The following is a 14,235-nucleotide window of genomic DNA, read 5'->3' as shown; positions in this document are numbered from 1 at the left end:
CTTACCGTTCGCCCACATCGAATGTCATCTATCCATGAAGTATAACATATTTCTAAAATTTAGATTTTTACCGAACGAGAAAATCCACATCAATCTCCTCCTTGATTCAACATCAGTCTGCTTTTGTTGGCATTACATGTAACTATATCTGAGCGGCCAACTGCCCAAACACCGTAGAAAACCTTATCATTTAGGTCTGCATAATATGATATGAAGAATTTGCATCACAAAAGTGCAGTATCAGCTATAACGGGTCCTCAGTCTTCCAACTTGTGACTCCAGTCTTGAAGAGGGACTCAAAGTTTTTTTTTTTGTTTTTTTTTTGTAAAGGTGTAATTTATCGAATGGCAACCACAAATTATTTTTTTAATTTACTTTTTGTAGTCAACCATCTGAACTGAACTAATTGATGAATCGACTAATCATTTTAGCTCTACAGTACTGGTTGATTTCTAGGTTTCTGAGGGAATAATGACTCTCCCATGTATAGTGGGGGTTATTAGGGGTCCCACAACAGCTTTTTTGCTGCAGATCCCCTGGGAGGTTACTCATGGCCATGGCCACAGCAAATAAAGGAAAACAGTGGATAGAGAGAAGGAAAACAATGTCAATTCTAATATAAGGCAAGATATAAATTATAATGCAAACTGGTATTAACATGATATTATGATATTATCCCTCTTATTATCATCATTTCTAACTATGAGATCACTGACACAACACACACTGTATCCTGATAATCTTTAATTATAAAAATCTAAGGCTGGAAAACAATAAATAAAACTAACAGTCAAAAAGTAAAGGAATTAAGTACAAAATTATCAACAGTAAAAAGGTTACATGGAGAGAATATTAACATAATTACTGGTTGCTTTATACCAGTAGTTCCCAATCTTTTCAAAGCAATGACATGACTTCTGTAAAACAAAGAAACCTACCAAAGGTATAATATTAACTGTGTAAAAATGTCACATATCATTGTTTAGTGAAACGGGTGTACCATAATGTTCAAAATGTATTAAACAAGCATAAAATTCAGACAGTTTTTTTAAAAACATATGAACGAAATATCAAAACATTTGAGCTTACTTCTGCACACCAAGTCAGACCCATTAGCTTCAAAGATAATGCAGCAGATAATGCATTGAAATAAGAACAGTCTGTTGCTATACATTACTATTTGTACATAAGGTCAGTGCTATATTATTCTCTACTAGCATGGTCAAAAACAATAGGCATAATAAGTCTCTTTACAAGTGTCATTTGGCTCCAGTGATGTTAGGTGATTGGACAACATTAGACCCACCGAACATGTACAGAAGCAGCCATGTGAGGAAGTTTCACTTTTCACATACATGTCTTGCAATGCTGTGGCAATGTGGTACCAATGCCAAGAGGAATTGTTTGGAAAATGCGTCGTTTTTTTTAAAAAAAAATGGAGAAAATATGGTTTACGGATGCACACTGCACTGCCAAGACTAACTGTAAGTCCGTATTGCTTTTTAAACTGGCACCATGTACAGGTACAGTAAATTTAGAAAATTTTACACAATGATATAGTCTAAGTCGACAACCTTTGCATCAGCTGAGAGATTAAACGCAAATCATTATTTCCATTAGAGCAAGTTTACAGCCATCCTGATGTTTGAAAAGTGATTAAAGTGAAAGAAAAACTAGTAGGAAATACCTATGGGAATATACTTTGTGCTTCACACTTTCTTTATTTTATAGCTTTGCTAAAGTCGTCTGCACTTGAACTGCAATGAAACCATGTTAAACTGTGGAAAACAGTAGAGAAGTGGATGTTGTCAAAGATGATTGTGGGGGCAGCAGTCAGTGGCAGCTGAGGGGTTTGGGGCCTGGAAGAGATGATTTGTAGGATTTAGTGGACAGAAGATAAAAAAGTATTCTCTCAAATGACGGAAAGTTTATGCTGTTTTATCATTTAAAGGGATAAAAGCATGAGTATAAGTTCTTAATGGATCTAAGAGTTAGTGAAGGAGCACTGTCACCTATCAAAGTGTGGCGTTGATAGCTGGAGTATGTATGGTCTTGGAGACTGCAGTGCCGTTGATGCCCCCTGCTGTTAACACCTGGAGCTGCAGCTGATAGACACTGTCCATCTGAAGACCACGAACTGTCACTGACCGCTGAGACTGAAAAGACCAAAACAACTGTGTTAATCCATCTCTCAGAACTTTCCAACTTCCCAAGACTGTCTATGGCAATGGAAATCACAATTAATGTGTCACCATTATTCATGATTATTTTCAAGCTTAATTAAATTAAATTATTTTTTAAGATGACCTTTTAAATACTGAAAATTTAAACAAAATTAAGTTAAGCAGGAGTAAACCCTGTATCTGTTGGTGACTACTTTCAGCCACAGATTTGATGCTCTAGTGAATATTTCTGGCAGCAGGGTGGCGTAAGTTGGATTGGCACTGACTCAAAATAAGTGCAGAAGTTCATTGCAATGAAGATATGAATGAAGTCACCAAGTGCAATGACAAGGATAAGTTATAAAGGCTTTGGCTGCACAAGTAATACGAGCTAGGATCAATTAATTTAATAGGATTAGTTGATATAAGAATGATGAAAAATATCACCAGACTTGGACTTATCATTTGTCATGATTTATTTTCCTACTTTTATAAGACCGTTATGAATTAAGTCCTCATGTTTTTTCTTTAGATTCTGTAAATGTTGACACTTCCTCCTTAAAGAATAAGGTACAAGATATAAAAATACACACACACACATGCACATCCCTCTCAGGCATTTTCCTCCTGCTACTAACACAATACAATTCTGTCACTTTAAACCGCTCTTTCAGTCTTACCGGAGCAATTGTCTGTGTCTGGGAAATAAGTGTGTCTTCCTGCCCCTCTGTTGCCATAGTAACCCCTGACTGCAGCGTCCAGGTGAACTGGAACCCCTCGACAGCTGCTGGGTCCAGTGCATGCTGGGACATCCGCCACCGAAAAGTAGTGAATAAGGTGCCATTGATTTGTTGAAAAGATGCAGTCAGTCGTTCTGGACGCAGTACCACCTTTTTGCCTGCCAGGAGGCGCTCTGACACAAACAGAAGAAAAAAACTTTTCCTTCACTCATCAGCGCACACTCTTCTTAATCATGAGTCAGTAGGTTTGATAGGACAACTTTTTATGGTAAAATGTCCTCAGCAATAAATCAGAGTTGGATCTTAATGACTGTGTGGATATAAAAAAAGGTTGTTTGGTAACATTTTTGGGATTTTGTGATAATATGAGGTGTTTAGGTATGTAAGTATGTGCAAATGTGTATTCAGAGTTTATACTATTTTGGGGGTTCTTAATAGTCCAAAAGGAGACAACAAAAGTTGCAAGAACCACTTCCTAAAACATTTTTTAAAATAGACATTAAAGGGTTACAGGATTAATGAAGGTCAGTGAAACACTTTACATATGTGTTTAGTTATTCCTACCGTCAGCGTTGCAGGGCAAAGTTTTGCCTCCTCTGACCCTGATGGAGGAGCAAGTTGGGGTCGTAACCCAGGCAACAGCCTCTGACCCTGGGTCAGCCTTCATTGCCACAGCAACCCGGTACTTACAGGCAAACAACAGACCTGTGATGGTGTGATGGGTGCCCTGGAGAGAGAAAATCAAGCCAATTTAGGGGATGACAAGAGTATTTAAATAGACATTGTAGAGTAAACTCTACACAGCTGGTTGTTAAAACTGACCTATTACAAAGTTCCATAAAATATACATATTAGCCCTATTTTTGTTTGGAAACCTGTCTCACATAAGCAGCTTGTTAGCTCCACGTTAAAATAAACATTGCAGTTTGAAGCAGTACTTGGCAGCTTTGTAGGTTGGCAGCTTAAAATGGTGAGAAATGGCGTAACTGTTTAAACAAGGCTGAACTTCAATGAAGAGAAATCATGTTCTGTGACCTCAGCAAATTGCTCACAGCACTTTGATATAAATATCAACCCACTGGGTCTGTGATCATTTTAGTTGAGAGGTTACAACCGGGACAACGCTGGCTAACGATCGGTCAGTGAGCCCAGTTTCCTCTTCACACACTGTTTACACTAAGTAGCAGTTTATCTTTTAAAATGCTCCTCTCTGCAAATTCACTTCATGATTTGGGTTTAAAATATCAGCATTTTTAGGAACACGTTGAATGGTTAGTGGTGACTGCTGAGGTGTTTTCCCATGGATCAATCAAACCTTGCCATAATCTGAGTAACCAGTTTATTAGGCACAACTGTACAATCTAATGCAATCCAGTATTAGCCCTACAATACATTTTGTCATTGTGAAGGCTGTGATTTTTAGTATTTTTGGTTTGGTTTTGTTCTGTTTAGACAGCAATATCTTTATTCACAAACTACAAACACTACAGAAAAAAAACAAAAACACACACACTCACACAGGTTACACAAGTTACACACAGACAGAGTATGAGAGAGCTCCAGACTGATCTGAGTTATGGTGAGGAAATCTGATCTCTAATACACACTTTCCCACAAAGAGAAACAATGCTCACATTGAAACAAGATACCTACATACAATTTCACAAACACAGAGACACATAAAACCCAGCCAGGGCAGTTATACCTGCACAGTTGTTGTTCTCTCTGTGCTTGTAACATTAGTAGCGCAGGTATGTGGATGCCACCGCAAAATGTATGGACCAGGGTGTCTGCCTGCAAAGCAAAGCAAATGAAAGAGAGACAGACACACACTACATAAGTGGACATGTGTTTGTTTTTTATCCATGTGAACAGGAATTCTACTGTCTGAAACCTGAGAAAAATATAACATGATGCACAGTGATAATCTTTGTATTGATGGTATTGTTGATTCCAAATCAACTCACTGTGGTAAGGCCACTTCCAGAACACCTTGACCTGCAGCTGGTTGTCATGGTAATGCGGTGCGGCGACCTCCAGGCGCAGGTTGTCAGTGGTGACGGGATTCGGAGGGGATTCAGGGTGAGGAAGAGAGGAGGAAGGGGAGGAGGGTGACAGGGAAGATGGGAGCTCATTGGAGAAGTGTTCGCCTTTGGTAGAGGAGAGGAGAAAAAATATTAAATATATAACAAACCTTGTTTCTTGCTCAATAAATTCCCCTTTTCATGTGGTCAGAAAACCTTCACTTTATAGACAGCACTAGAAATTTACAAGTTTTGCTGCAGGAGAGATGTGCACTGTGTGTGTGCACGTGTGTGTTTCTTAACCACTCTACATGTTTTGTACTCCCTTAAGCAGCATTTAAGCAGTAGCTGTTCTGAATACCTGTAACTGGCAGCATAACAAAAACACACCATAGGACTGACTGGATATATGAAACCTGTTATACCACATGGAATTTATAAATATATTGTGCCAGGAATATCATAAAGCGGTGACGAAAGCGCAGCTGGTAGGTAACTTTCCTGTTAATTCATTCACTCAGAAGCACTAATTGGCTTTATCTGGCCTAACTGACCCTCATTAGCACTAAGAGGAACCAGGCCAATACATGGGTTGTGTCAAATATTAATACAGCTAAATTATAAATGGCAATGTGTTCCATATAAAATTGTTGGTATGTGGTTTGATAATTGAGCTGCAGCTGGCTATAATCCTCTACTGGGCTGACCAACAGGTCACCTATAAATACCTCTGTTGCCTGGACGACGATTAACATCACCACTTTCCACTTTACTGTACTGTGTGTGTGTGTGTGTGTGTGTGTGTGTGTGTGTGTGTGTGTGTGTGTGTGTGTGTGTGTGTGTGTGTGTGTGTGTGTGTGTGTCAGTGTGTTTAAACAGTGCAGCTGCAGGTAGACAGAATATGCTGACATTCAGCAAATGCAGCAGCTCTGAACTAACAGGAAAATCATTAACTGAATAATGTATGGCTCTGTTAACAAATGGTGGCTGCAGACTATGCATAAAGTATTTCCTAATGGCATGACAAGTTAATGAAATGTTCAAAACTGTGCACTTGAGTAAGTGAGTCTCTATTTGGGGTAGAGTTGCTAAGGGAGTCCTAAGGTGACTGCATTGTTAAACCACAGTAACACAAACTGTACAGCTACAGCCTGCACTGCCTTGCCAGGATTGCCTGGGTTTGCTGAGTATCTCTTACCATTATAGTCCTTAATGTTTATTCCTGCAAGACAAAAATGTACAAAACCTACTGGATATTTCGTGCCTCTTACTGCATTTCTAGGTAACCTTACACCAGACTCTCATCTACAGTATGAAAAGACATGATGCTCATCCAAACTGTTGAGAGAGATGACTGTCAGGCAGTGGTGAAAACACTGGATTCATGACATGTAATAATAAACCACAAATTTTACACCCAAAATAATTACTCCGTAAAATGACCTGCAGCTGCTAAGAGAAACTGGTGCAACCTGCAGCCATACACACTCAGACTCTTACAGTAACTTGCACCCCATATAAAACTCTGTCCACAATCACTGTAAAGAAAAACAACAATTACTAACAGAGCAATGTAGGTCTACAGAAAATACAAGGAAATTACACACATTAATATTCATTGACATTTTGAAATACGCAAAATATAACATGATATCAGTTTTAGATTGTACCACACAGCCTGATAAGGAAGAAGCTTTGTTTGCTTACCTGTATGAGTTATTGTAGTGAACACAATTTGAGCTCTGGGACTCTTCAGCCTCTTCTGACCCCAGAAGGCTACTGTCTGGACAGACACAAAGTAGGAAGTGGCAGGCAGCAGACCCTGCAGCCACAACTCACACTGCGCCTGTAACACATAATAAAATGAGAACATGGTTAAGAGAAACAGGAGTTTTCTTAGCTTTTTGGACCTTAGCTACGTCTCAGTCTGTACTAATGCACCTTTACTTGCCAGAGTTTGATAAGAGTCTTAAAGAAATTCTACAAAATGACTACTAGGTTACGCTGATGGATTTGTGTATAAAAGTTCCTAAATTAAATGACTCACTGCTGGTCTAAAGCAGATAATGCACAAGAAAGACTAATATCATTGTTACATCATTAGGATCACCAGTCACCACCATCATTACCATCTTTATCATCCTCACTACAATCATGAACTTCATCATCATCATCATCATCATTCTAAGTGTTGTGTGTGCCCCACTTTGTGACTGACAGTCCAGACCTGTTCTGCATTAGCCTGTTGTTTGACTGACAGCTCATTAACAGGCTCTTAGTCAGTCAGGCCTGTCTGTCTGTGTGGACTTGAGCTAGTCACAACAAAGAGATGCTTGGATGATAACAAGACTGTGTGTGTGTATGTGTGAGTGTGTGTGGTTCTATATGTGCCTATACTTAAGACTGAATGAGACAAAAGCAAGTTAAAAGCAGTTTCTTCGTGACCTGCAGACAAAATGGGGTAGAAGTATTTCCATTACCCCAAAGATAGACAAAACATATGGCCTGTACAGCTGTATGCGTGCATATGTGTGTGTGTGTGAGAGAGGAGCCTGGTTTTCTATTTTGGTGCACAATGTCAGTGGACATTATATGTTAGAAACTGATGTATATTTAAAAGCACTGATTCAGCAGATGTTTTTCCATGTTTGAATACTTCCTCCAATTTCCTCTGTTACTTTAGGTTTAATGCTATATCCCTCCAGTCCTGCATAAATTCCTGATTGACAGGATATAGGTTTTATACGCACCAATGGAACACATCATCGTGTGCTAATGGAGAATAATAAAATATCAATGCTTTGCATGATATGAAAGCTAGTTTGCACAATGTAACAATGTTATTCTAATTCCTAACTACCTGTTGTGATGCTGCTGTCTCTGTGTGTGTCTAGATGCAGCTGCAAGTAGGAAACACTAGTTAGGGGGCCTCATTTAAATTCCAGGCCTCCCAGCCAAGCAGAACAGAGGACCAGACTACAGATAAATGGCTCCACCAGGCTCCGTCTGGGATCGCCGTTACTATTTAGGATAGCTAGGCCCATATGCGCGTACTTGCATCAAAATCTTAAAACTCTTGTGTTTATGTTTTTAATTTTTTTTCTCGTCTTGAAATGAATTCTCACTTTAAAGCTAAGCAGATCCCAAGCTGAAGGATCCTATGCAAAGAATGCTTTCATCATCCATTATTTGGCTTGTTTACTATTTAAAACATTTGGAGAAAAAAATATTCACTACAGAGGCAGTCATAACTGTCAAAGCTGTAATATCTGTTTGTGTTGTTTACAGGATGTGATTATAGGTGTTTTGGTGCTGCTGACTGGACTTAGCTGCATTATGAGCATCATCATCACACCTATAATCAGGATAGCAAAATCCTCCCTCTTGACTGTTATTGGTGTATTAAATGTAATTTCAAAAGCACTGAGAAATCTGTTGTATTTCTAAAGAATTTAGAAGCTACTTTTTGAGCTTAGCAACAAGGAGACAGCAATGATTCACTCTATTACTCTGCAAAATAGCCTCAGATCTCATCACTCGATTGATCCCATGCTTCATGCCACATGTACACGTTGTGCTGGCATCAGTCATGCTACTCTTCCTTTACACAGATATTTACAACCATGATAACTGATTCACTCACTCAAAGATGCCCTTGTGCTGTAGAGACATAGCATATTGTCAGGACATTCCCCAGATGCTTTGACTTGAGTTAAACACATTAAAGCTGCTTCTTTCTGTTGTCAGTCTAAATGGCTAAGTTGCCGTGTCATTCCAGTGCTGTAAAGGCAGGCCTACATGTTGTCATAGCAGTTTAACAAAGTTATGTCCCATGAAGATAATGGCGTGTCCGTCTGAGGACAATATTGCATTTTCAGATCCACAAGGAACATATGCACAAGAAGTCTGCAAAAGACCTCAGTAATGGGAAAGCGTGCCAAACAGCAATTTAAGGGTGAATATGTCAAAACCAGATCTAAAATACTGCACATGTCAAAAATGATTTTGGTAAAGGAATCAGCATGTAACATTATAAAACCACATCTACAAAACCAAAATTACCTTTAAAAAGTTTAATCAGTGTTAGTGGCATGTAGGTTTTATGTAGCCTGCAAGTTCAACAATTCCACAGAACAGCTAGACCATGTTTTTTTTTCATCACCTCATTTTTGCTCAATATATAAATCCACATACTTAATTAAAACATCTGGGTAGTTCCTCTATGTCTCCATCTAATTCACATTTGGAGGATTTTTTTATTGGACACAGGTGGTTCACCAGAGCACTCTTTAATTTGAAGCAATCATTTAATGTCTAATATTAAGAACTAAAGGAAAGGAGTGTAAAATGGGAGTTCCAGCTGCTCAAGGGTTGGGGGGTTTTGTTTCTTGTTTACTTGTGTAATGCTGTAGCTCAAACATAAAAAAAAGATGCTATGATCATGTTAAATGAGTATTCCAATTTACACCACCACAGTAACTGTTTACTGAACCTGGACTAGAGCACTGCAGAGGCCTGTAAAACCACTGCAGTAATCACAAGCAGAATCCAACAAGGGATGCACGCAGGCGTTTGTGTGACGTGCATGTGTTTACAGGCCTAGTAAAATTTCTCAGGTGCAGCTATAGATCTTGTTATGGTGTGTGTGTGTGTGTGCTTGTTTAATTCAGTCTTTGTAAGGACTAATCTGAAATTAAACCTACAAACTGAGGGGTTTGTTTCAAAAGTAGAGACATTTTGTCTGACACTCACTTCAAAGGGCAGTTTTAAGGTTAAAAAAAGGTTTTAGTGTTTACTTCACTTTTTGTACAAATGATAGTTTGCTTTTTACCTTTGGATTGAGCCACGTTAGCTGTTTCCACCAGCTCCTTGTCTTCAAGCTAATTTAACCATCTCCTGTTCATGGCTTTATACTTATCATACAGACAGTGAATGAGACTATTTCCCAAAATGTTGAAACATTCCTTTAAGGTTAAAATTAGGTTTACAGTAGTGTAAGTAAGTACATAGAAAGTTTGCTTACCCCCTTTGTCACTCTGCTGTTGCTCCCCTTTTTACCCTGTTCTGATGTGCGCGGGTGTGTAGGCTGTGTGTGCATGTTGTTGTGAACTGCACGTGTGTGTCCATGTAAAGTGTGTGTGTGTTTATGCACTGTGTGTATATGTCGAGACATCCAGGTGACTCTGTAGTTGTGGACCGGCAGGTCTCCCTCTCTGGGGGGCTCCCAGCGTAATAAGACCGCCACTGTGACCCCACTTCCTCTTGTCCTAAAGGCAGAAACAAGGACGTCAAACAACATCACAACCTGAATGTAAACAAATTCACAAAGTGAGCGGCAGGAAAATAGATGTAATACTTGTTTCTCCTGTTCGGTGTTGTTTTCAATCTTCTGTTTACTCTATATATGTACAGTACAGCCGCAGACATTTTATATCATCATGTTGAACATAAGCTGCAATTTAAGTCCTCATCTCTGCTATTAAATGTTTTATTGGAATATCGTTGCTGATCCAAGACATGGTCTGAACTTTATATGACCTTCTTTTGCATTACAGCGCACACACAGAAAAGATGCTGCAGTATATGATTGAACAAGGATGAACTGTAATTTGCATGCAGTGACACAATCAGACAAGGAATGTCTATGCATCTGACCACAATTTATGACTGATTGCCCGCAACGGCAGCCGGCAGTACTGAAAAGATGCATAGCAACTAACCCGGCAAAAAAAAAAACAAACAGATTAATCTGTTTAAACATCTTTCATTTATTGAGATACCTTTCTGTGAATTGGGACCCTGGTTGTGAACTCATCCACTCTAAAGTCTGGTTGCTCACTCTGATATTTACTGGAGGTTCTGGAGGGGAGGGATCTGCAGAAAGAGATAAATGGAGAAACAAGTAGTCAGAGAGCTGAGGCAGAAATTATCATAAAATAAAAATAATTACCACTGCCAGTATCATGACAAGGACACATTCTCGTTCGAGCTCTTTCAGACGACTGAGAATATCAGATTTGTTGTCTGCCTGCCACAGAAATCAACAGTCACAGGCTTAAACCTTCTGTTAAATCATCATTTTGAAGAATCATACAGCCCTATCCATTGACAAATAATTGGTGCTGTTTGCTTGCAAGCAGAGGCCGTTCACCAGCTTGACTGAATTGTCTAATAATTTGATGTTTAATATGTTCCAGAGTAAAATAAATAAACCAATATTGGGGGGAAAGGCTAATTTCCTCTTGGTCTCATTCAAGTCTACAAAGCCAATTAGATTTACAGCATCAAAGGTGAGTGATACTGGAGAAGCCTGAAGCTGCCCTTTCAGTAGCTACCACAACACAGACCAAAGGCGACCACCACTAGTCACTGTTTGCCCACAAAATGAAATCCTGAGGTTGCTGCTCTTTCAACACTGGCTCTGTATGTCATTAGAGCCACAAATCCCAATCCTGTATTTGATTAAAACTACAAAATGTATCTGATTAGAACTACATCCCCCATGGCAAGCCTCCCACAAGCCCTGGGCTGTGCTTGGCTGACCCAGATATAGAGATCAAAGTTAGGGCATATTAACATATTAGGGCTTCAAGATCTGGCCTGTTCGTGTGTGCGGCGTCTCTTTGGAATAAGCAGTGCGTCTCTCAGAGCCAGCAGTAAACCAGATCAGAACCGAAACACACACTCCTCTCTGAGGCCATTTTCACTCCGTGTTTCTCCCTTAATCAGCTAGATTTCAGTCCATTGTTTCAAGAGATGAAGACATCAAGATGGGTTTTCCGATCCAGACATTCCCTTGTAATTACTTCTGGCAGGTCCTGTGCAACCCTAATATCTGAATGAACAGGAAAAGGAGTTTTCAAATACAAATTCTCTCCCTGGTTAGGAACCTCAACCATCTTGACATCTGCTAGCTTCCTCATTTGTGACCCCTGACCTACAGCCCCTGACTAATCAGACTAATGAACTGGAAACACAAGACTCTGACCGCCGTCAGATGGTATTTGAAATGTTTAAGTGTGTGTCTTTAACCTTTAACCCAGGCACCTGAAGTACATATACGAGTGCACATACTCATATGCACACACCATGTCCTTAAGCCGTACCTAAACATTTCGGGGTATACATGCATTTGCTTTGTTCCAGAGAGTTAGATGAGAAGACTGATACAACTCACATGTAAAAAGCAGCCAGTTAGCTTAGCTTAATATAAAAAAACACACAACTGTGATTAGTACAATTGATTTTTAGGGGCAGGATATGTGCAGGACAGTTTCTTGGCTAGAAGCAGTAACTACCTGAAGCCTTCACTGGTAGCTGGTTAGCTTAGCTCAGTATAAAGACAGGAAACAGGGAAACAGCTAGCCCCTGAAGCTCAATCCATTTTCTGTTCTGGAAGTTACTCCTCCCGTACATAACCCCTCATAGTTGTTCTCATACATTGCTTTTTATGCAAAACTAAGCTAATCGGCTGCTGGCTACAGGTTTAATCTAGAATTATGCTTCTGCAAACCTAAGCATAGAAGGGTCGCAGAGGAGCGTGCAGCCAAAATCTCACGAACATGTACTACAGACCCCAGTGTCAAGCAAGCTGATTTTTTTCATCCAACGTCCTGTTGGGAAGTTTTTTTTTCCATTTTGTCCAATAGAGTTTGGTTTCACATTCCTGTATGGTGCCTCTAGTAGAGCACAGGAAAATTTCTTCAAGTTTCTGAATATCGTAGCCCATCTTGCCATTGTGTCATCCGTTAAGTTGATAAATCCAAATTCTTTCAAACTTTCTGATTTCTTCTACTTTTTCTTTACATTATGGTTTGCTATGTTACACTTCCTCATAGTGGACACGTACATTAGACCCTTAGTCCATACAAGTATAGGAGAAACACACATGCAAATGTTTCCAGACAACACATCTTACATTCACTTACATGCAACCCAGAGGACCATAATTTGAGCTTTATAACAGACACAAATGAGAGTGGTATTGATCTCCTCATCTAACGCTCAGCAAGAAAGTCCGTAAGCATATTTTCCAAATGTCCAACTATTCCCTTAATGTGCTGATGGGCCACCAGAAGCTGCCAGAAAAGGTTCAGTGTGCCAAGGCACAGGTTGTAATGTTTATAAAACTCTACTGGAGGCATAAATTGAATTGGTGTTTTGTTGATGGCAGTGGAAAATGCTATCTCAGACACCTCTTCATAGTCCTCTATAAGCGTTCAACTGATAAAGGACCTTTTTCCAATGCTGGGTCCAGTCTAAAGTCATTATTCACATACAAACATGTTCTAGCCAATCCTGGCAGGGGATTCATATCACTAGCCAATCCTGGCTAGCCAAATACCAATATGACCAAAATCTGCTAACCATTAGAGCATGGACCTCCTACAGTGTGTGTGTGTGTGTGTGTGTGTGTGTGTGTGTGTGTGTGTGTGTGTTTGAGTGTATGTGCGTGCGTGCGTGTGTGTGTGTTTCTGACCGTCTTACTCTCACTTTCACCCTGTCTCACGGTCCAGCACTAGGGATTTTACTCTGGCACTACACCAACTGAATGAGTATGTATGTATGTATGTATGTATGTATGTGTATATGTGTGTCTGTACAGTATGTGTGAATAGGTGCAATGTGCAGTTGTGTGTATACTCTGTTTCCTGTCTGTGTTTTATGGACTGCCTGATAATTTTCCTGCTGTGTGTACCTTATCCATCAACTCTGAGTGAAAGAGAGAGAAAGAACAGGGAAGCAGAGGAAGGGAAATGTTCCTGAGTTTAGGACGTTTCCTCAGAGAGGTGTAACATCTCTCGTTTAATGACACAAATGGAACACAAGAATCTGTGTTTTGCCCAGTGTCTCATGACAGAATATCAAAACTCACAGAAAGATTAGGAAAGATGCAGGAGGAATCGTCGCCCTCTGTGGGACACTCATGACAGCTCTCTTCAGAGAAGCAGAGTATGAGTTCTGAGTGTGTTTGTATTACCTTTACTGGAGATGTAGTGTTTACTTGGTGTTGTGAAGCCTCTGCTGCCATGACTGTTGATGGCTGCTACTCTGAACTGATACCAGCGCTGAGGTCTCAGATCTGACAGAAGCACATCTTCAGAGAGGGTCTAAAAATACAAACACATCACATAAAACAATGGATGGGTGCATGACAGAAAAAGACTTCTTGTTCAAAACTTTATACAGTCTGATCATATTCCTTCAACTAAAAGATAAAAACTCACAGTTATAACTCAGAAGAGATTTAAAAATAAAACAAAAATATATAATGGCGCTTTAAAAATTCAAAAACAAATAGTACAACAA

At 39.6% G+C, this 14,235-nt stretch overlaps 1 protein-coding gene across 2 annotated transcripts in view; it reads right to left on the bottom strand.

The window, feature by feature from the left end:
• Positions 1–731: 731 nt before the first annotated feature.
• The window catches only part of anos1b (anosmin 1b), a 39,388-nt gene continuing 25,884 nt past the window's right edge, over positions 732–14,235 (bottom strand). For both annotated transcript variants that reach the window (XM_041039531.1, XM_041039532.1), the window contains exons 6-15: positions 13,907–14,036; positions 10,707–10,800; positions 9,950–10,193; positions 6,634–6,772; positions 4,870–5,052; positions 4,608–4,696; positions 3,467–3,629; positions 2,843–3,075; positions 2,013–2,156; positions 732–1,859 (exon numbers count right to left, since the gene is read on the bottom strand). In XM_041039531.1, coding sequence (XP_040895465.1) covers positions 2,016–2,156; positions 2,843–3,075; positions 3,467–3,629; positions 4,608–4,696; positions 4,870–5,052; positions 6,634–6,772; positions 9,950–10,193; positions 10,707–10,800; positions 13,907–14,036 — 1,416 coding nt within the window. In that variant the 3' untranslated portion in view covers positions 732–1,859; positions 2,013–2,015. The remainder of the gene's footprint in view (positions 1,860–2,012; positions 2,157–2,842; positions 3,076–3,466; positions 3,630–4,607; positions 4,697–4,869; positions 5,053–6,633; positions 6,773–9,949; positions 10,194–10,706; positions 10,801–13,906; positions 14,037–14,235) is intronic.

Source organism: Toxotes jaculatrix, chromosome 6, assembly GCF_017976425.1.
Source record: "Toxotes jaculatrix isolate fToxJac2 chromosome 6, fToxJac2.pri, whole genome shotgun sequence".
Lineage (NCBI taxonomy): Eukaryota > Metazoa > Chordata > Actinopteri > Toxotidae > Toxotes > Toxotes jaculatrix.
This window is presented reverse-complemented; position numbering and strand designations above follow the sequence as displayed.